This window comes from Hirundo rustica, chromosome 19, assembly GCF_015227805.2.
Source record: "Hirundo rustica isolate bHirRus1 chromosome 19, bHirRus1.pri.v3, whole genome shotgun sequence".
In the NCBI taxonomy this organism is placed as follows: domain Eukaryota; kingdom Metazoa; phylum Chordata; class Aves; order Passeriformes; family Hirundinidae; genus Hirundo; species Hirundo rustica.
In genome coordinates this window covers 11,081,730-11,103,180 of record NC_053468.1, presented here as the reverse complement: position 1 = coordinate 11,103,180, position 21,451 = coordinate 11,081,730, and the positions used below count along the sequence as shown (strand labels likewise).

The 21,451-nt window shown below is 55.2% G+C and overlaps 1 protein-coding gene across 1 annotated transcript; it reads right to left on the bottom strand.

Moving 5' to 3' along the window:
- Window positions 1-487: 487 nt before the first annotated feature.
- MLXIPL (MLX interacting protein like) lies at window positions 488-18,593 on the bottom strand. Its single transcript, XM_040082534.2, has 17 exons — window positions 18,177-18,593; window positions 11,896-12,002; window positions 11,682-11,764; window positions 11,402-11,491; window positions 11,167-11,211; window positions 10,675-10,873; window positions 9,918-9,995; window positions 5,916-6,130; window positions 5,239-5,833; window positions 4,567-4,640; window positions 4,008-4,182; window positions 3,271-3,383; window positions 2,990-3,109; window positions 2,665-2,792; window positions 2,244-2,367; window positions 992-1,121; window positions 488-618 (listed from the first exon to the last, which is right to left on the bottom strand). The coding sequence occupies exons 1-17, from the start codon at window positions 18,476-18,478 to the stop codon at window positions 488-490; spliced, it is 2,709 nt and encodes a 902-aa protein (XP_039938468.1). The 5' UTR covers window positions 18,479-18,593.
- Window positions 18,594-21,451: the final 2,858 nt, after the last annotated feature.

Below are 21,451 nucleotides of genomic sequence, written 5' to 3'. Positions count from 1 at the left end.
CCCCATCTCCCACCCCCAGCTTCTACATCTACTCCCCCCGATCCCTATCCTTCCTGCTCTCATGCTCCCCAACCCCGGCACTCCTCCAGTCTCTACTCCCCCAAGCCCCGGGCATCGCCCCCGCCAGTTCTCACCTTACCCCGCCCCCACTAGCCCCTGCCCACACCACCCTTCATCTTCCCCCAGCCCCGGACCACCCCCACACAGCTTCTTCCTTCACTTGCCTCCAACCTCGGTTTCCCTCATTCCCGCCCCTGCCCCCGCCCCCCCCTCTCAGTCCCAGTAACTCCTTTCACCCCTTTCGGTCTCACCCCCTCAAGTCCTGGTTCCCCTCCGCCCTTCCCGGCCGTGCCCAAAGCGGCCCAGGGCTGAAGAACTCCGCGAAGTCCGTGGCACAGAAAGTCCTTTATTGCAGGGGAACGGGGTGGGACAGCCCTCGTGGAGTCCCGGCTCTCCACGCCGGTGCCCGTGGCACACCCCGGAGCAGTCAGGAGGAGGACGAGGAGGCGCCAGGGTGTCCCAGCGCCTCCACTGCCCGCGCCGCCTGCTCGGGGACACGGGCCGGGTCGCTGAGGATGGAGGTGGAGATGCTCAGCTGTCGCAGGGAGCTCAGGACGGCTGCGGGGACAGGGGACAGGGGGCTGGAAGGCATGACCCATCCTGGGGAAGACGGCGCTGCCTAGCCCCACTCCAGCCCCCGGAGCGGTGGGACTGGTCTCTCCCGCAGCCCCAGCAGACGCGGTGAAGGGAAACCCACCCTGAGGGGCTTTGAGCCTGCCCTGCCAGGACTCGGGGTTAGGGCACTTCCGCCTCAGCTGGGGTGTGGGTGCGACAGGAGCACGGGAAAGCACTGAACACGAGGCCCAGAACATCCCACAGATCAGCCCTGCCATCCCCCAGGACACCCCTGTCCTTTTCCCCTCTGCCTTTCCCTCAGTCCATGCCAACCCAACTTGCTCAAGGTGCCACAGCCAGGCACAGGGCCACCTACTTGGCCGAAGCGCTGGGAGGGAACAGTGCTGGTCCAGCCAGGCGAGGGATGTTTGGGTGAAGGTCTCCATGCTGGCTGTGGACACCATGCCATTGAAAGACTCAAAGAGGGGCCGGATTATGATACTGAACTGGTGGGATTAGAGGAGTTAAGGACCAGCTTTGCTATGACAATGGTCTCATTCCTCCCAGCGTGGGTATCACCCTCCTATGGCAGCAGGACAGACTTTCTTTTCTGGACATGGAGCAGAGCTGCTGGGGCAGCAGAATAGGCCAAGGAACAGACCTTCTGAGTGCCTTCTCAACACAGCACCACACCTGGCACTAGCCCAAACTGCTGGGGTGATGGCATGAGTGTCACCTGGGTAGGCAGTGGAAGAGATGCAAAACCCCTATCATGGTTGGGGCTGCCAGAAAATGTTGCTGAGACACAAGATATGTCCTCCAAAGCAGGTCAGGGAACCAGCTAGCAGAGTGCTCAGGAGCAAGGCAGGACACCAGTGTGTCCCATAAGTTCCCCTGTTGCTCCCAGCCTGCAGGGACCAGCCTTGTGATTTTATGCAGGCAGTGTTCTACAGAGATACCTCCACCGCAAGCATGTCCTGGAGCTCATGCTGGCTTTACGATACCCCATGTCCTGAGGAAGGAGCTCCCCAGCTCTGCATCAGAAGTCACCTCTGCCTTGTCCAGATGTCCTGTGCTGGATGGGACCATGGACAGCAGTGTCTTTCATCACTCTGCCACTTGGGATTTCACAGACCTCACAGACTCTGCCAGTGAGTCCCAGTGTGTCTAATCCATGCTCACAGAGAGGCAGATACAGCCTTTTGCCAACAGATTCCTTGGCCCTTGATTCTCTCCATCCCTGTGTTTCCAGGGTATGCCATGCAATCACCAAGCTGAAGCCCTCATGTCCCCAGCTTCGTGTCTGGGCCTTGCCTAATCCATGGCTGCTGCCTCTCAGACCCAGTTCCCATGTCATCAGGAGCAATTCCCTCCATAAGCTTAGCTCCACTTCTCTTTTCCCTGAGGACCATTTATCCAACTGTTTTTGATCCGTTGGAGAAGAATATCCCTCCTACTCACAGAACATCAGAATGTTCTCACCACGTGACTTTGGCTGGGAAACATCTTCCTGTGGTCCCCAAAGCCTCCCAAGCTTGAGGGACATCAAAGACCCAGTAGCAGCAGATGAATCAGAGCACCTGGTGTCTGGTGGAGGGTGAGAGGGAGCAACTGGCCCCAAAGGATACGATCCAGAACTTCCAGTTCTTCAGTGTGGAGGAGCGAACGTACTCGTCGAACATTCTGCGCATGTGGTCAAAGCGCTGACGCGTGATGGGCACCCCTGTGGCCGGCAGCTGCTCCTGGCACAGGCTGTGGGGCACAACCAGTGTTGTGGGGCCATGTTTGTGAGTCTGGGAGCTACAGAAGCTCAACAGGAGTTACCAGCCAATATCCCTCTCCCAGGGCAAGTGTGGAACCTGGCCCTACTCCATCCTGATTCTTGACCATCAGCCCTCCACAGAGAGGGTTGAGGAGGGACAGTCAGCCGGGAGGTGCTCCAGGGAGACCTGCCATGTCCCGCTGCTGTCCTGGCACTGCTGCTTGCCCTAACAGGCTACCCCAAAGCAGACAGTGCTCCCCCATCTCCCCCAGCCACAGCCCCCTTACTTGATGGAGCCATTGAGCTCCTCAATCTGCTCCCGCAGACGCTGTGCCTCATCCTGCAGAGCTGCCCGCTCCTGCTGCAGCTTGCAGATGTACTCGACTGTCTTTTGCAGGGTGGTGGCCTTGCTGACCTGGGGGACCGTGGGGTGAGAGGGGAAGGGGGCCCAGACAACCCTTGCACAGACGCACTGTGTGCCTATTGTGTGCTCCAGCCTCCTGCACCACAGGCTGGGGCGCAGGAGAGGAGCTCTGTGCTGTGGGTCACAGCAGGGATGCATCTGGGTGATGCCATGTCCCTGCATGCCCAGGGCTGGCCCTGGGTGCTCACCTTGATGCTGGGCTGAGCACTCAGTGTGCTCACCAAGCTGTGCAGGGTGGCGAAGCCAAGCTTGATGTTGAAGCGTCTCTTCTGCTCAGCGGAGATGTGTGTGATGCGCCGGCTCTCAAGCTGCAGGTCAGCACCATCAGGCACCTCCCAGCAGCAGGGACAACCATGGGCCACCAGCCCTACTGGGGACAGGCTGGCCCAAAGCTCGAAGTGAGGGTGGATGGTGTCTTGCGGGGAGGAGGAAAGGGGGGTGCATATGAAGTTGGCAGCTCCTGCCATACCTTGCTGGACTCAGGCCTTCTTGGACGAGACACGGGCTGGTGCAGGGAGATGCTAGTGCCCAGCCTTGCAGTGGGTCCTGGTGAAGCCTCACTAGGCTTGGGCCAGTCACTGCCTGAAAAAGGGAAGATGCTGTTATGAAGAGAGGGATAGCAACAGCACTCAAGACAAGATGATGTCTCAGCAACTGGGATGGGCAGAGAGGGCCATTCCACAGTGCTGCCTACACCCCAGGACAAGCCACCCCACTCAGCTGATGGGGATGCTCCACTTCAGCCTCCAAGTACACATTTATCCCAAATCCCACTCATTTTACAGATGCTCAGAAATGGGAACATCTGGGATTTGACATTTTAAATTCCCAGCATTTCTTGGGGTGGAAATTGTGTGGAGAGAGTTGTAAGGGCAGCAAGGTTATGGTCTTCAGCACTGCACTAAACTGGGAACAACATGAGAGCCTGTTTTCCAGCAGCCACGCTGGTTACTGTGGGTGAAAGCGGATGCTTTTTGCTCCAAAACCGAGCTCCGGGGTTTCAAAACCACAGCCCGACATTTTGGTCCATTTTTGTCTTTCCCTATTTCTGCTTTTGCTGCAGGAGAAAGAGGCAGGTGAAGAGGCACAGAAGGAACAGAGGGATAAATGAAAATTGCCAGGATTGAAGCCAAAATGAAAATTCCCACCATGTCTCTGCAGGAACCCCCATGCCCTGTGGAGCTCCTTGGGGTGCTCCAGACTCACCACAAGCCAAGGTGGGGGACAGCTGCTCTGCCTTGGGGACTTGCAGGGGGCCTGGCTGCATGCCCACTGTGTGCAGCAACACTTGGGAAGGGCTGGAGCCAGGAGCCAGTCCTGAGCTCACCTGGGCCATTCCGGAGCGGAAGGTGGCGGGGACTTTGGGGGTAGTGCTTGGCTGCTGGGAGAAGGCAGAGGGAACGGGAGTTGGAGGATCAGCACCCCACGCACACCAGGCTGGCCACTGCCCAGCCACTGGCAGCCAAATCCTCACGAGGGGATGGGGAAGAGGGATGTACAGCCCCGTGCCACCACCTGCAGGGGCAGCCCCAGTGCCCTATGAAAGGGGCCCTGCAAGTGTGATGTCTCTCACCTCTGCCTTGGTTCTTTTACAGAAGAAACTCAGGCAACTCCTGCCATCCCCAGCCACCCAGCCAAGTGCCCCCTCCTCCCCTCCATTTCAGTCCAGCCCACAGCAAAGTGTGACTGCCAGAGCCCATCTCCACCCCCTCCCCAGCAGCCAGGAGAAGGCAATTCCCAACCCAGGGTGTTGTTGAGTACTTACCGGGGAGACTGGGGCTGTGGGCATGAGTCCTGCACCCATCGGGCAAGGAGTATCCAGTGCCAGGTCTTGCTTGGCTGAGGGAGCAGGGAGCAGATGGGTGCTGCTGCATGGAGCTGTTGGGGCTGGGGTGACCTTCCCTGCCCCAGGAGACAGCCAGCCCCTCCCTGCACCAGAATTGCTGCAGCCCGTTCCCTGCTGGATTTCCCCAGAGAACAGGGATGCACCTCTGGAGAGGGAACCTGTTCTCCTTGAAACAGGGATTTTCTCAGGAGCCTCGTGCAGGCAGGGAGCCCCAGCCCCTCCTCAAGCAAGCAGAGGGCCACGACAGTGCCCAAGGAACCTGTCCCATCACACCCACAGGCAGGACACCAGGGAGCCCACAATGGGCCATAGAGACCAGACTGGGGACAAAGGAACTTCCCAGCAGTGCCCTTACCCGAGTCTTGGGGCTGGGCTGCATCTCCCTCTGAGGCCACTGAAGCTAGGGTGATCCCTCAGGCATGGCTTCACCCCTGAGTTTGGAACTACCCTGCTGTGGGGATCACCATGTGCCCTGCCCAGTATTGTCTGTGTCCCAACCCCAGGGAGAAATGGGGTTCCCACTCAGATCCCCACAATAGCATGCCCCACCCCTCACTCCTGTGTCCCCCCACAGCCCCCCAACCCTGTTACCTGTGGTCAGGAGCTGGCTCAGGCAGGGGTTGGGCTCGGGCAGGTGGGACAGGGGTTGTCCTGGCAGCCTCCTTGCCTTGGTGCCACTGGGCTTCGCCTTGGGTCGCCCACTCCCACCCTGGGGCAGCCCCTTGGTGGGGGCAAACCTGGAGTTGCCGAGTAGTGTGGGGGGCAGAAGCTGGGAGACAGCAGGGCTGGGATGCCCCTGGGGCCCCATGCCTGTGGCATAGTCCAGCCCTGGGATGTAGGGGGCAAAGCAAGAGCTCGAGAGAGGAGAGGCAGGGTGGGTGACAAGCGAGGGGTCAGGTGAACTAATGTAAGGGAACTTAGAGCAGGGGGCCAAGGAGGGGGAGAGGGCCGTTTCCAGGCTCAGCAGCGGTGCCCGGGGGGATGGGATGGGGGAGACATAGTGGGGTGATGGTGGCTCCAGGCTGAGGCACTTGCCAGGGAAGTCATACTGCAGTGTGGGCTTTTGTCGGTGCTGGGGGCTGAGGCTGCTGGGTGCCACGTCACGGGGTTCGGGGGGCAGGGGGGCCAGGGGCAGCTCAGAGCCCAGGAAGGCGCTGTGGAGGCTGAGGTGGGAGGCACCACTGGGCTGCAGAAGACATGGCAGGGTCAGGGCAGGTGACTGGTACACCACCTGTAAACCACAGGCTGCAGGCTGGGATTCCACTCACCTGGAGGAGGGTGCCCGGTAGGAGTGGCGTCTCAGGGCTCACAGGCAGGCCCCGAGCACCCATCAGGGACCCCCCACTGCTGATCAGGGGATCAGCCATGGGCAAAAAGCAGGATGGATCCTGGTAGCCCAGTTGTGTCTGAGATGGGGGTGGCCGGTGGCTGGTGAAGATTTCTGCAGAGCCAAGTGGAGACACAGTGACCAGCATAAGCGGACCTGCCCAGAGAGGAGGGGGACACCCTGGGGCATGAGGGGGTGGAGCCATACCCTGTTACTGGCAACTCTGCACTTTTTGGGGCCATGGCACCTCCAGCACATTTTCACCCAGAGCCAATGTTACCATATGCATAGGGGCAGAAAAACCCACCTGGAATGCTACCCAAGTGTGGGGACCCCATGACCAATACCCAGCTGAGCTCCACATGCTCCAGCCCCAGAGCTGTTCCCAGGGGTGTGTGTTGCTGTATCCTGCCCCTGGCTGGGGCAGGAACTGTGACACTGGCTGGGGGGCAGCCACAGCAGAGGAAATGGACGATCAGGTCATGGCATTCCCAAGCCATGGGGATGGTCCCATGGCGTGGAGACAAGTTCTGTGCTACCCAGTCCAGTGCTACTATGCATGCAGCCTGCGGCTAACCACATCCCATGGCCTTCCCAAAGCCCAAGCCGCGTGACCCTGCCATGACTCTCTCTCCCTTCCTCTCTCCTTCCCACAACCCTGGTGCTTCCGCAGCCCCAGACACGCCAGCACAAAGAGCTGGCCCCATGCTTTTGGCAGCTGTCTCCCTGGGCACATCAGCCCCATGAATGCCTTGGTTCAGTGCCTGTGTCAGTGTTGGTTCTGGCATCACCACAGAGAGGGTTTTTCATGGAGGGGATGTCTGTGGTACTGTCTGTGGTACAGATGGTACTGCTGGATGCTTCCCTGTAGGATGGAGCAGGAGGGTTCACTGGGTTTGCTGCCTGGCAGCCCCTGGCACTGTGCAAGGGACATCTTCCTCTGGGAAGCACCCAGTGTGCTCTCCAGCCCTTGGCTGGCACTGGCAGTGCCAGCTCCAGGCCCTGCTGCCAGTTCTGCCTGCCTGGTGTGCACAGTCATGCTCAGAGTACCATCTGTCGTCCAAGCCCAGCACCAGGGGTTCCCTGGCTGGGACTCACAAAGGCCTGACATCCTGCTGAATCTACACCAGAGGAGCAAACAAGCCAGCACTGTGGGATGCCATGGGACTGGGCACAGTGATGATTCCAGCATGCCAGGCGCTGCCATCTGAGGGGAACACTGATTTGAGACAGGACAGACCCACTGTTGAGATGTCCCAGTCAGCTCTCAGACTGTCCCTTACCCACTGCCACAGCCATGGTGAATCCCTGACAGCATGTCAGGGCCATCCCTGCCCCTCCGCAGGCCAGCACTCTGTGTGTGCCACAGCGCTGTCAGGCAGGAGCTTGGCCTTCCTGGGATACAGTCCAGCCCCACATTGCCCCCACCTCAGCCATGCCCACACCAGGATGTCTCTGCCACCAGCAGTGAAACTCTGCAAGTATTTGTAGGCATTTGGTACCCAGCCTGTCAGATCTGATTATGCCTCTCACCATGCCTGTCAGACTCTCTTGTGCCTCTCACTGTGCTACAGGGATGGAAGGTGGGTGGCAGTCCCTGGCAGCCTTGTCCTCCCTTTCTCCCGCCCCTTCCTCACCCCATAACTCTTGCCCATGCTCCTCCTCACTGTTGTATTGCCCTGTTTTGCTTCAGGCAGTGCAGCATGGCCAGGACACAGCCTGTTCAAGGGAGAAGAGCCTGCGTGGTCAGCAAACCACACCTTTGGTCTCTTGCTCAAACTTGGGGATGCTCTCCAATGTGATTGGGCCTTCCCAACCTGAAGACCCTCCAGCACTTGTCCCAGGCTTTGGAAAGAGCCCTGCTGTGGAGCAGGGCATTGCCACCCCATGGGACGGACAGCCCAGCCCCAGTGCCCAGCACTGATCCTACCTGGAGCACGGTGCCAGCAGGGCACAGGGCTGGACTGCTCCCTCGCCTCTGCCATCAGGACTTCTCCATCTGCCTCACATCGCACTCCAGCACCCGCTGCAGACACGAAAGGCTTCCTCTTTTGGGGATTAGTTTGCAGGCACTGACTGACAGGCACTGACTGACAGGCACTGAGCTCTGCCACACCACCCCACACAATGACAGCCCTGTGACCCCATGGTGCCCACCCCACATGCCTTCCCTGTGTAGCTTTGCACGAGGGTGCTGGGTGATCCTTGCTCCCATGTTGCTTGCCCTGCTGAAAAAGTGACCTTTTGGGACATAACTGGGTTGGCTGGCACTCAGCACCTCAATCTTCTCTTCCCACTCTCCCCACAGCCCCAGGGCTACATGGCACACACAGCGGTGCTCAGATGTAACACTTTATGACGCAGGGAGTTGCTTCATCCAGGACAAAACTCCCACCAACAGGTCTCCAAGCACCCCATGGGATGATACTCTGTCCCATGACACAGTAGCCTGGCAGACCAGGAGCCACAGTTAGACTTAAGACCCTCCCGAGCCCCAGCAGAGTCCCTGGGCTGCAGTGCTGGACATGGTCAGGGCAGGAAGGGATGTTTCCTTGTGATGTTGTGGTCTGCAGTAAGACCCATCCCATTGCCAAGAAGCACTCTGAAGCAAAATGCAGACCTTTTCCCAGGAAAAAAGACAAGCTGACTGATGTATTTGTTCAGAAAGGAACCACCATGCTCCTGCCATCTCCTGCTGAGCTTGGTGCCATGTTTGGTCCCCAGAGAGATGCTGGAGCTGCTGCTGTAACACCATACTGGACCTCTCAGGACAAGGGACACGTACCAAGTGTCAATTTGAACCACTTAGAGCTGTTGCACCTTCTAGCAACTGATGCCCACTTGGGGCACCAGGGGACAGAAGGTGAAGCACCAGCCATGGCAACATCTTCCAAGCACATCTCATTCTGATGGGATCTCTGGTTGGAATGAGTTGAGAGGGTGCTGGCAGGAGTCTTCCCACCTCATCCATCCCAGAAACATCCATCCCAAGGGCACCCATGCCACCACCTGCCCTGGCACATAGCGTGCACAGCCTGTTCCCAGCCAGCATCTGGTCTTGCAACACCCCACAGCCATATGGCGCAAGTACCCTTTTTTCCTCCTCCTGGAGGAAGTGGAGATGGGCTGTGGAGCTCCAGGGTGCACACAGAGTGGTCTGGAGATATTGGTGCTGCCCAAGGCCACTAGCTATAGCTGGGTAGCCACCAACCCCCACCGGCTCTCACCCTGCAGTGTGCCCAGGCTACCAGCTCTGGCATGTTTGAGGGCAAAGCTGGTCCCCAATAGTGCCTTGCCCTGGCATTTGGGGACACTGCTGGGACCAGGACACGTCCCAGCTGACTGCATGGACTTTCACAGCTCAGAGCCAGCATGGCGGTATGGAGGAGTTTGCCATTGCCCACTTGCTGGTGTTCCCTCAGCAGCCCCCTGCCCCAGCTGGAAACCAGCACCAGATTTGTCTTTGGTCAGCCTGGCAGGGACAGTGACTTGTCCTTAGGGGATGTAGCACAGTCCAGTACACAGTACCAGCTCCAAAGCAGGCTGTCTGGGGAGTGGAGTGAGGAGGGGACTCAGCAGAACCTACTCTCTAGAAGTTTCCCCTTCCTCTGGGGGACGATTGTCCTTCCTCTATCTGCTGCCAAAATGAGGGGCTTTGGCACTCTTGAAAGTACCGTTTTGTAGAAATCCCCTCCCATAGCTCCTGGCCAAGCCCTTCCTGACCTTCCATGGCTCTTTCCAGGGACAGGCAGGCACAACTAGGCTTTGCCCTCCAGCCCCTGCCCATCCATGCTGCTTTTCCCATGCCATTGGATGTCCAGGGCTTTCTGCCTGTCTCAGCAGCTCCCACTGCTGCCAGGCCAAACCTGTGATCCCTCATTTTAGGCAGTCACAGGGTACAGGGCTGGGTGGGATGTGGTACCGTATCCAGGCAGCCTCTTACCTGATATGTCCATGTCATCTAGGCTGGGCTGCAGGGGTGCCAAATCCGGCTGTATTATGTCAGCATTCCCAACATACGCTGGAAGAGGGCAGAGCTGGAACATCAAGGCCCAGCCACTGCATCCCCAAGACCCACCCTGAGGGCTGCTCCCACCACTGCCCTGACACCTACCTGGCTGTCACATCTCTGTGTCACCCGAGAGTCACCCTGTGTCACTGCACCCTGCCCTGGGCAGGGAGATAAGTGCCTACCCTGTGGAGAGCCAGGGCCATCCCATCCCACCACTCTGTCCATCAGCATTTCTAGGGTCACGTCCAGTTCCCAGGAACCCCAGTGAAAGGCTGATTCTTGGCATGAAACCTGGCTGGAGCTGCAGATGCCCAAGGGACATGGCCAGGTAGGGACATCAAAGAGTGGCCATAGAAGCAGGACCTGCCCTGTGGGCTGGGGCAAATTCCTTCATGGTGCCGGTGATCCCTGGGGAGCTCAGCCCTGGGACAGCACACGCTGGTGCATAGGGAACCACAGGAGAAGGGGATGATCCCACCCTGCCCAAACACTCCGTAAGCATCCCCTCTCCTGGTGGCTCCTGTTTGGGCAGGACAGGAACATCCCTTTCCCCTGCTCCATCAGCGCAGATACCAGGGGACCCTGCCTGCCCAAAAGGACATGACTGGCAGCTCTCAGGGACAAAGCCCAGATGCAGCATCTGTATTCCTCCTCCACATCCTGCTGAAGCATGGTCTGCAGCACCTACCATCCTCAGGGAGTGCCTCGTGGGTGCTGGGCATCTGTGTCATGGTGAAGAGGGTGTCAGATATGTCCGAGAGGAAGGTGTCCAAATCGAAATGCTGCCTGCTCCCACACTCCTCCTCCTCATCCCCAAGTAGCATGGGCACTACATTGCAGAAGAGCTGGTTGCACCATTTCTCTGTTGGCCTCCAGACATTCTCATCCTGCATGAGGCAGAGGAAAGGAGTCCAGTGGATAGCTCTCGTGTGTAGGGTCCATGGCTCCCTGGCTGCTCTCCCTGGCAGCTCCCATGCTCCCTGCAGTGTTTGCTCCCTCCAGACCTTAATGACAGGCACATTGCTGCTTCCAGAGGGTGATTCCAGCATCCCAGATGCTTAGCATTCCATTCCAATGGGCTTATCATGCCCTGGGGCTTCTCTTTGTCCTTCTGCCCAGTGCAGGGGTCCAAATTGTGCTCCCCTTTCTCCCACTTCCCACCTGTTCTCAGCAGACTCACCCGCTTTGGACTGGAGATCTCTTCCTCCCGTGTGGACTTTCGGAGCTGGAAGAAGACAGCCTATGTCACCCCCCAGGCAGGGAGAGCTCAGGGGGCCAGCCAGCATCCCCCTCCCATGCTGGCAAAAGTATGTCACGTCCTGCCCTGTCAGCCACCGCTGCAGGTTGGGCACACTGTTCCGTCCCACTGCTGGCACTGTCACAGGGTGGGAAGCAGCACAGGCAGAGCCACTCACCCGCTTCTTATAGTAGATCCTCCATTTGTGGTACTCCCTCATCACCACCTCAATGCGGCGTTTCCAGTAGTTGCCCTCCAGCACAACAGCCTGGGGGACAGGACAAGGGGTCATGGCTGAGCTCCTCAGCTCCAGCACCCCACAGCCAGGGCTGCTTTCCTTGTGCCGTATCAGAAACACCTTTTCCAGGAAAACTATGAAATGCAATGCGTCTCCAGATCCCCACTGTGCCACACAGACCTGCTGCTGCCCTAGAGACCTGCAAGGGATCCTGCCCTACCTCTGGTTTTCGGTGTTCATCAGCCTCCATGCCCTCCAGAGGGGTGATGAAGCTGCACACAGGGTTTTTCCTCCGCTCCACATCTGCACAGGGGAGAATACAGTTGTATCCATGCTCCATCTCTGCACCTGTATGTGGTTGTTCCAATGCTAGCCCCATCCCACTGGCACAGCCTGGCATCTGGCAGACAGAGTGGGGTCTGGCCCATACTCACACTGGATGTACCATGCTCTCCAGATCACATTGTTGAGTCGAATTTTATCCCAGCAAAGCAGCCGCAGCCCCTTGAAATTCTTCCACTTTGGAGATACTAGCTTCCCACTGAAACACCAAGCAAAGGGAGGCTGAGGGGCACCACCTTGAAAGATGCCCAGGGGCCACCAGCCTAGTGGCAAATCGGGAACAGGTACAGCCATGTGGCTCCACTGCGGGTGCTCACCAGGAACCTGCAGGAGCACCCACAGGAGCATTCCAAGCTCCTGCACAATCTGGGAACTGCAGAGACCTAAACCCTGAGCTTCACAGACTCACAGGAAGCTTCTCAAACCCCTGAATTAAAGCACAGCACACTGAGGATTGATTCCTTGACATTTGAACCCCAGCTTCGAGGCAGGATCCTGCTGCCCCTTACCAAGTCAGCTTTGTCCTGGGCCCTGGGGGACAGGAAGGCAAGTCTCCTGTTCAGGTGAGATGTGTGGTGACATGTACTGTAGTGGCTCTTGCCTCATCACTCAGTGTTTGGGCACTAATTCTGACCCTCTCTTTAACACTAGGCAAGGCTTGGAAATGCTGCCTTCAGCTAGGGCAGCCAGGGGAGCCATTGTGGAGGGTCTGGGAAGGCAGGACAACACTGGAGGATGTTCAGGATGTTAAGGGACACTTGTCTGTGCTCCAAGGCAGACACAGAGTGACGCCAGAGCTGCCCCAGCCTCTTCTCCACACCGATCCCTGCAAACCTGCACCCCCAGCCTGAGCTGGGCTCCCTGCTTCCCATTTCCTGGTTCCCAAAGGCAGCTGTGTTTGTTCTGCAGCTCATCATAGTGATGGTGGTGATGTCCCTGATGGAACCTGCAGTGCAAGAAGTCTAATTTCACTCCTTGTCTTGTTTTCATCCAGCCGAGGGACACAACCCCTCATGTGCAGCCACCAAGGAGGTCCTGAGGGTCCTGCTGCCCCAGGAACTCTGCAGGGGAGGCCAGGATCCCTCTGCCTTACTTTGGGGTCCTTTTCACCTCTCCAACTCTCCCAATGGCCTCGGGGCAATGCCAGGAGCTCCAGGGGTCCCTTTGAGAGCTATCTGCAGCTGGAAACAGCCACCTCAGATGTAATTATTGGCTACAGAGGATCACAATTCCAGAGCAAGGAGAAGTTCCAAGAAGTGAGAAGTTGCAAAATTAAGAGCAAGCATGGTATTCTTTTTCTGGGATTTTTTTTTTTTTTTCTTTTTCTGGGATTTTTTTTTTTTTTTTCTTTTTTTCTTTTTTTTTTTTTCTTTTTCTGGGATTTTTTTTTTTTTTAAGCTCGGGAGAAAAATTCCAGGAGTCATGTCCCTCTCTGGCAGACAGTTTGTACCCTAAGTATCTTGGTGCTGCTTTGACTCCCACTTTTCCTTGGTACATGCATGGAGCAGGAAAGGTGGAGACTGAGCTGGTGTCAGGGTGCTGTATCCCCTGTTCCCAGCCCCTCCAGGTGCCACTAGGCTGTGTCCCTAGGGAAGTGCTGGGGATGAGAGTGGTGTATGAAGCCTCTGACTTGTTCATTCAAACTTGTGAAGCTTCTAATTGTTCTCAAATAATGATTTTGGTGGGTTGTGTTCTGACCTGCCTTGAAATCTGCCTCTGGCAGAGGGGGAAGCCAGGGGACCCCTACAATTCCAGAGCTTGATGTAGGGATGTTTCTAGGAAGAGGTGCAGGAGTGGATGGGGATGGTCTCCTGAGGGAGACCCAGCCCAACACACGGCTCCAGGGCCTGTGACTCCAGCCTGCAGAGAGTTAAGGCTGACACTGACCACTCCACTATCACCAGGATTTTGAACTTTCCCCAGATGCAAAAGGCAAACAGCAAGATGGTGCCAAGTAGAGGAGCCAATGGAAGGGACAGGATTCCTGGGCACATGGCCAGATCCTGCCAGTCAAGGCCACGTTCCTCACTCACAGGCAGCTGAGAAGAGCAGCCTGAGCATGTCAGACACACCTTGGCCTCGTGTGAGGCCAGTGGGCCTTGACTAGGAGTTGCTGTGAGGCCTGGAGGCAACAGTGAGATGCCTTTGAACTTTACCACCAAATGCCTTTTTTCCCCCCTTAATGATCCTTTTAGTTTTGGGGCTCAACAGGCTGATCTTTGCTCCCTGCTTTGCCTTGAAAAGGGCCCTGCCCTTCCCTGCAAATATCTCCCCAGAGGAGATGGAAGCAAACTTCACATTGAACTGTGGGAAGGGAATAGGGTGCCCCAAAGAGGCTGGGGGCCCTGCTGCCCTACACTGTCAGAAAGAGGGGAACACAGATCCTGCCACTCACTACAAGGTGTTTGTGGGGTAGGGTGAGGTGGCAACAGGGCTCGGCCTGGGTCCAATGCTGGCGTGGGCCCAGCAGCACCTTGTTTGGTCTGTGATTCATTTACTCATCCAGCAGTTTCAGGTGTTGCAGTCCCTGATTTCATCGGCAACATGGGTACCTTCCTCTTCATTAGCAGCAAGAGGAGTAGGGAAGAGAGGAGTGATCTGGAGAGATGCAGGGCTGCACCAACACAGCAGCCCAGTCCTTCTGCACAATTCTCAAAACCTTGGGGAATGACAGCAGAAAGGAGCACAACTCCTGTCACTAATGACAGCAGAGCTACAGTGCAGCGTGGGTGGGTTTAGCCCAAGTACGAGCCTTTCCCACTCATCAGATCCTCTAGAATGGAGGTCTTCTGCCAAAAAATGGGGTTGGATGATGAATGAGTGCATCCCTGCAGTCTCTGCCTGGTGTTCACTACCCCTGTGTGAGCATTTAAGTCACTGTGAATTAGAGAATCCATAGCAGCAATTCCTCCTCTCTCAGGGGAAACAGGCTGACAAGAGGATGAATTCGTTAGATACCTTGTTTTAAATCACAAGAGAGGCTGAGTCTGTACTCCAAGTCACTTCCCAGTCTGACGTCCCTGTCTGCCAAATCTCCTCTCTGGAGCACAAGACAGATGTTGCCAGGTTAAGACCATGAGTGACTGCAGTTCACATCTCCCAATCTGCCCCCAGTTTTCCCTCCTTCAGGAGGATGTTCCGCAGGTCAGTGATTCCCAACAATAAGTCACAGGAAGGGGTGTGATGATGGAGAGGATGAGCCTTCTTGTGCTAAGGCCAAAGTGTGAAGGAGCTCAGCTTTTTTAGTAATGAGATGCAGCCAGGTGGGCTGCAGGTACAACATTCTAGGGAAGGATTCAAGGAATGCAGGATGTTGCAGGAAAAAGAGTGGAAAAGGATCATTAAGCAGGAAGCTGCTCTAAATGTCCTGGAATATACGTAAAAAGGAACTGCTTCATCCTAGCCTTAGGAGGAAGACCTCAGAGAAGGGAGTTGCCTCTCTTTGGGGGATCTGAGGAAACAAGTTACTGCTGGAAGCAAACTGTGATGTGGAGAGAGCATTTCTTTACCAGTAAGGGGTGATGCGCAGTCCTGCCCATGGAAGGAAGGTAAGTCATATCCCCAGAATGATTGCCCAGGCTGAGGTAGGACTGCTATAATGTCTGTGAAATGGAGAGGAGGAATGCTAGAGAGGGGAGGAATTCCAGCTGTAGTCATTGAAAAATATTGAGGGAAAGTTTAGTGAGTTGCCTTTGAAATGGTGTGAGTCCAGACAGCAAAGGATGGATGGCTGCAGCAGTCACAGCTCACCAGGACACAGGATAGTTTTCTCCTCTGCTCCACACTGTTACGGCCAAGTCTGGACACTGTGTTCAATGGACAAAAAGGGAGGTTTACAAACTGGAGTGATCCTGGAGGAGGATATCAAGGTGGTTGGGGACTAATACACATGACAGAAGATGAGTGTGAGGGATAGGTTTGTTCATCCTGAAGAAGGCGAAGAGAGAATTATTGCCATCAGCTGCCCAGAGGAGGAGATGGAGCCAGACAGTTCTCAAACTTGTGCTGAGAAAGGCCAAGGGGAAATGGAAATAAGAACTGGAATGGGTAAACCCTGAACTAGAGCCACGGACAGCAATTTGCTGTGGTAGAGGGGCAGCCCTGGGCAGGCTGGACAGGTGGTGGGCTCACATCCTAGGGCTCCATCTGTCAAAGTGATGGCCCTGAGCAACCTGACCTGGCTTTGGATCTAGCCCTGCCCTTCACGAGGGTTAGATGAGGAACTCCACAAGTGCCTCTGAGGTGACAGCTTACAGTGGTTTCTTCTTGGTTAGGAAGTTAGTCTGAGTTTAACTGTGGGTGCTCTCCTGAGAGCTGGAGGATATTGGGCTGGTGACCCCAAATGAGGCTGTGCTGTCTCTGGGAACCTGCCTGGGAGGGGAGGTGTGAAATGGCAGGTGATGCAGAGAAGTGTCAAATCAGACAATACTAAATGTAGAAATGCACCAAGAACACAACTCCATTTTCCCACCCTGATACCTTTCTCCAGCTGCTGCCTACAAGTGTGTCAAAAATGTATTAGCAAAAGAAAGGTTGAGTGAGCTGGGGTTGTCCAGCCTGGAGAAGAGAAGGCTCCAGGGAGACCTTAGAGCTCCCTCAGTGCTTAAAGAGAGTCCAAGAGAGCTGGACAGGGATTTTGGACAAGGGCCTGGAGTGACAGGACAAGGGGGAATGATTTCACAGAGGGCAGGGCTAGATGAGTTACTGGGAAGAAATTCTTCCCTGTGAGGGTGGTGAGGTCCCAGCACAGGTTGCCTAGAGAAGCTGTGGCTGCCCCATCCATGGTAGTATCCAAGACCAGGCTGGACAAGGCTTGGGTGAGTGTCCCAGTACGTAGGAGCCAGTATCTGCACTGCCATGCTCAGTGTAGGAAGGAAATGAGCCACTGAGAGTCCAGGGCGAGGGAGAACTGGAGCAATGGAGCCCTGGCTGCAGTAGAATGGCCAGCCCACAGTCAGATACAGTACTCCAACTGTCAAAGCTCTTGTACTCTGTCTGTTTCCATTCTGCCTGGGAGCTCCAGAGCCCAGGGCACACTGAAGCTGCCTTGCACCTCATGAGTCTATAGCTGGAGCACCCTGGTGTGACTGTGTCTGTTTCTGCAGTCTCAAAGCTGCAGGGCTCAGGTATCGAAAGAATGGAGCTGGGAGAGGCCACCAGTGTCTCTGTGTCTCCTGTTTGTGGCACTCAGGGGTGACCTGTCCAGTCAGAAAGCATGAACCTCACCTGGGTCACCCCATGCTGATGCTCCCTGTGCCCTCATAGAGCACTGCCTTCCCCAGCCCCTTGCAGCAGAGTTGTGCTGTGCTGGCTGCTGGCAAACTGGGATGGTCCCATCCACCACCTGGGATATGGTGACGGGTCAGACGTGCTATGTGGGAATTGGTACCCTTGGAGTGCTGTCTCTGTGCCCAGCATCCCCAAGGATGTCCTGGCAGTGACCACAATTCCTATTGCGTTGAGCACTCAAGGACTCCAAGGCAAACCTGAGAGCTCAGCCACTGGATGAGATCCTGGATGAGGCAATGGGCACCTCTTCAAGGCTGCTTTGCTGAGGTTTTACTTTCATATAGTAGGACTATGTTTCTATCATCTAGGTTTTCACATTTGGACATTTTGAGAAAGCTATGGAAGCAGTTTAGCACTGACTCCAACAGAACAAGTCACGCTGATGCCATGCTGGAGAGAACACAAAACCTTGGGGCTTGGCAAAGGAGGGGAGCTGCCTCCAAGAATGTGGACCATGACCATAGAAGACACATTGCAGTCTGTCCTGTTGTCACCAAAGAGCTGTCACTGGGCTTTGGCAATTTGTGTGGCAGGCGAACAATGCAGTCACACATCTGATTTTGCAGGAGAGAAGGAGGAAATCTTTCAGGAGACCTTGGACAAAACCCATACAGTCATCCCGTCCCAAGTGCTGCTGCATGTCATGGAATAAACTCAGGACATAGGGACAGAGTCAAGGACAGAAGGCAGAACTCCTGTTCTGGGCTGGATTGCCAAAGAACTGGGTGTTAGCTGTCCACAGAGTCGCTGCTGCCTTACAGAGTGAGCTAGATCTGGCCATGGGGGAAATACAGCTGGGCACAGTGACACCAGATCTCATTGGAGAATGGAGGATAGTCAAGCTACACATGAACAGAGAAGCTTCTCACCTGGCTCCATAGCTAACAACTCAACATCAGCTTTTTTCCCCCTGAAACCTTCCAGGATGGCAATTTCTAAGCACATGGCACATCACATCCCATGGAGAAGAGGAGGAGGAGGTCAGATGGAAAAAAATTCCTGTTTGGGGAACAGGGCTCAGCTAGCTTTCTGCCTTCAGTTATATGGGGATTCATAAGACACATGCAAGGGTTCTGGGACTTACCTGTACTCCAGACTCATGCACTCAAAGAGCCGGGTGAGGGTCGGGTCGATACTTCGGGGATCAGCTGGCTCAGGCTCGGCACGCTGGTGCCGTCGCCGGGGCAGTGAGTCACTGTGCGGGCACGACACCATGAAGTGGCCACTGTGGATGACCTGGGAGGAGTTCTGTGCTGCAGTGTTGGGTACTGTGCCACCCACAGCAGCATCCTCTGAGTCTGAGTCAGAGTCAGAGTCGGAGATGGGACAAGGCCCAACCGGAGGTTCCAGGAAAGGTCCCAGTAGTCCCACCTGAGCTCCTGCCATTCCTGCTGCCTACTGGGGAACCCTTATGGATCTCACCCAACACTGTGATCCACGTCCCAGTTGACCTGAAGCCCTAAAGGCACTGCATTGGCATCAAGCGCATGCCGTTGGGCCCTACAGGACACTGGCACCACGCCTCCTCCTAGGCACCTCCTTCAACCCAGCCCACACAGTCCGTTGCTCACTCCAGTGTTCAGCGGTTGTTCCCCAGGGTGGGTTCACTGCCAGCCCTATTTATAGTACTGGTGGCTGATCCCGCCCATGGCACACCATCAGCAGGACGCATCCAATGGCCACCAGCCACCAGCCACCACAGCTTCAGCTCCATGCCACCATCCTGCTCCAGCAGTGTCCTGACAACTCCAGCTTTTACATCCCCCACACACCTGGGGAGGAGCACTTTGGGTCCCCTGTCCCCCCTTGCTGTGGCCAAGGGTTGGCTGGCAGTCGGCTCTGTTTACCCAGAGTTAATCACTGATCCCAGGTGCTGGTGGAGTGAGGAGCAGCCAGTATTTACCCAGCGCCTTTGCTTTAATGGATCTCCCTGTACTTTCAAGGGAACAAATATAGATTAAGGGACACAAACAGGTAAAATTATAGCAACGGGCCCTCAGCTCAGCACAACACAGGCCGGGGCACTGAGCCAAGTGCTGAGCTGAGAAACAGCCTCAGGAAAAACTGCTCCAAGCTGTGACCTAGCAGGAGAGGGCATACAGACAACAAATGTGAGAGAGAACAGCTAGGAGCTTGGGTATGGTGGGATTTACACTCCTTGTCGTTATGCAGTCTTTAAAATCAAAGAATCATCAAATCCTAGAATGATTTGGGTTGGAAGGGACCTTAAAACCCACTTCATTCCAGTCCCCTTCCACTAGACCACGTTGGAACCTTCCACTTGACCAGGGACACCTCCCACAAAAACAAGTTGCTAAAAGCCCTGTCCAATCTGGCCCGGAATACTCCCAGGGATGATGCAGCCACAGCTTTTCTGAGCAACTTGTGCTGGGACCTCACCACCCTCATAGGAAAGAATTTTTTCCTTATATTCAGTCTAAATCCACCCTGGATTGCCTTCACCTCTGAGGTGAAGAGAGGCAGGCAAGGCTTGATGCACCAATCCCATGCTCCATGACAGTGGATCTTGGATAAGTACAGGATGTGGAATGTGACATCCCAGCCAGACCTGTGTGGCAAGCATCTGTTCACTGACCTGAGCCACAGAGGGATGCAGCACATATAATTTCAGGCTTAAACCGCTTCTCCTCTCTCTTGTTTCTGGCAACTACTTTCCCAGCCCCACATCCTGGAAGGAGCACACATGCCTGGAAAACACCCAGGAACAGTTCTTAGGTACCTCTGATGGAGATACAGTATAAATGGGTGAGATAAACCCAACATAAATGGCTGCAGGTATTGGAACCCTAATCCAGTTTGTAGCTGGAGCTGAATATTTTCCATACCAACCAAGTGAGTCCAAAAAAGGTTAGCAGCTATCCAAGGTATTTTCTAGAACTGTAAGAAGAATATGCACAGCTTCTACACTGGTTGGTGCACACCTTCCTTTGGGACCATTTCTTCACTTAAGAACCATTTTTTTTCATTATCCAGACAGCTTTCTATGGGTCTGTAGCTTTTTTTTCCCTCTGTGATTCATTACAACCACCTCAGCCTGTCCCAAGCTGCATGTCAAGATGTTGAAGAGAGAAGTAATTTTAAAAGTATTTTCTGCATACATTTTAAAGCAGTAATGGGCATGCGAGTGTCCTGGGAAACTAAGAATTAGGCAAGGCATAAAGAAATAAACATGTCAGAGATACAGAGATTTTCTGGGCACATTCCACTCATGCTGTGCAAAAGAGACTTCCCAGGATTTTGACCAGAAACATTTGCCATCTGCTCACCAGCTGCAGGCAGACCTCAGTCCTCTGGGACAGTGTCTGTTTGAGGGAAAGAGAGAAGTACATCAGTGAGGCTTTTATGAACATCATAACTCCCTTATTCCTGGTCCAGCAGCTCTTGTCCTACAGAGAAGGGAAATCCCATGTGCAAAGGGCATCCAGCCCAGGGAAAGGAGTGACAGATCCTTAGTCAACCAGGGAGCAGAGCAGGAGTCCTACACAGGGGCAGGTAGGCTGCAGAGCTGAGGAATTTTGTAAAAAGCTGTTTGGATCCCAAAATATGTGATGCCAAGTAAAACTGTGGGGTTGCAACACAGTCTTGAAGAGAGTGTGGCAAGGGAGATGTAGTCCAGAATGCAATGCAAGATGTGTTCCCTAAAGTTGTCCCAAAGGTGCACTGACATGTGGGTGGTTAGAGACCAGTCCCTAGAGCTGTGCTCCGAAAGTATCCTGACATCATGCTCAGAGGTGTGGAGAAACAGCTTGTGCCTGGGAGGGGAATGGCTGGTATGGAAGGGTTGGATGTACTAGTAGCTGAAGAAACTGGGATTGGACAGGACATGCCCAAACACAGAGATCTCCATGTGATCCAGACATTGCCAGGGCCTGGTGTGTGCAGTCACAGTAGTGCTGGGTGGGGATGGCTGGGCTCAGACCTGCATGGTTCAATAGAGGCAGAGGAGCACAAGTACCTCATCAGACAGACCAAGGAGACTGTATGGGTAGAAACAAGGAGAGCTTGTTAAAGGGAGATTAAAAGGAGCAGGAAACAGCAGCTCAACCATTTCTAATCCCCTGCTATGGGGACACCTTCCACTTGACCAGGTTGCCCCAAGCCCTGTCCAACCTGACCTGGAACACTTCCAGGGATTCTCTGGGTAAAATGTGCCAGGGCCTCATTACCCTAACAGAGAAGAATTTCCTTCCAATATCCCATCTAACCCTGCCTTCTGGCAGAGGGAAGCCATTTTCCCTTATCTTGTCACTGCAGCCCCTTGGCCCAAGTCCTTCTCCAGCTCTCCTGGAGCCCCTTTAGGCACTGGAAAGGGCTCTAAGGTCTCCCCAGAGCCTTCTC

What these genes read in the sequence shown, in the direction of transcription:
- MLXIPL (XM_040082534.2), bottom strand. Translation starts at nt 18,478, where the DNA reads ATGGCAGGAGCTCAGGTGGGACTACTGGGACCTTTCCTGGAACCTCCG. An exon ending in CGAGGCACTCCCTGAGGATG is followed by an intron (nt 9,996 to 10,674) that starts GTAGGTGCTGCA and finishes GCCCTCTTCCAG; the next exon opens with CGTATGTTGGGAATGCTGAC. An exon ending in AGAACTGGAAGTTCTGGATC is followed by an intron (nt 1,122 to 2,243) that starts GTATCCTTTGGG and finishes TAATCCCACCAG; the next exon opens with TTCAGTATCATAATCCGGCC.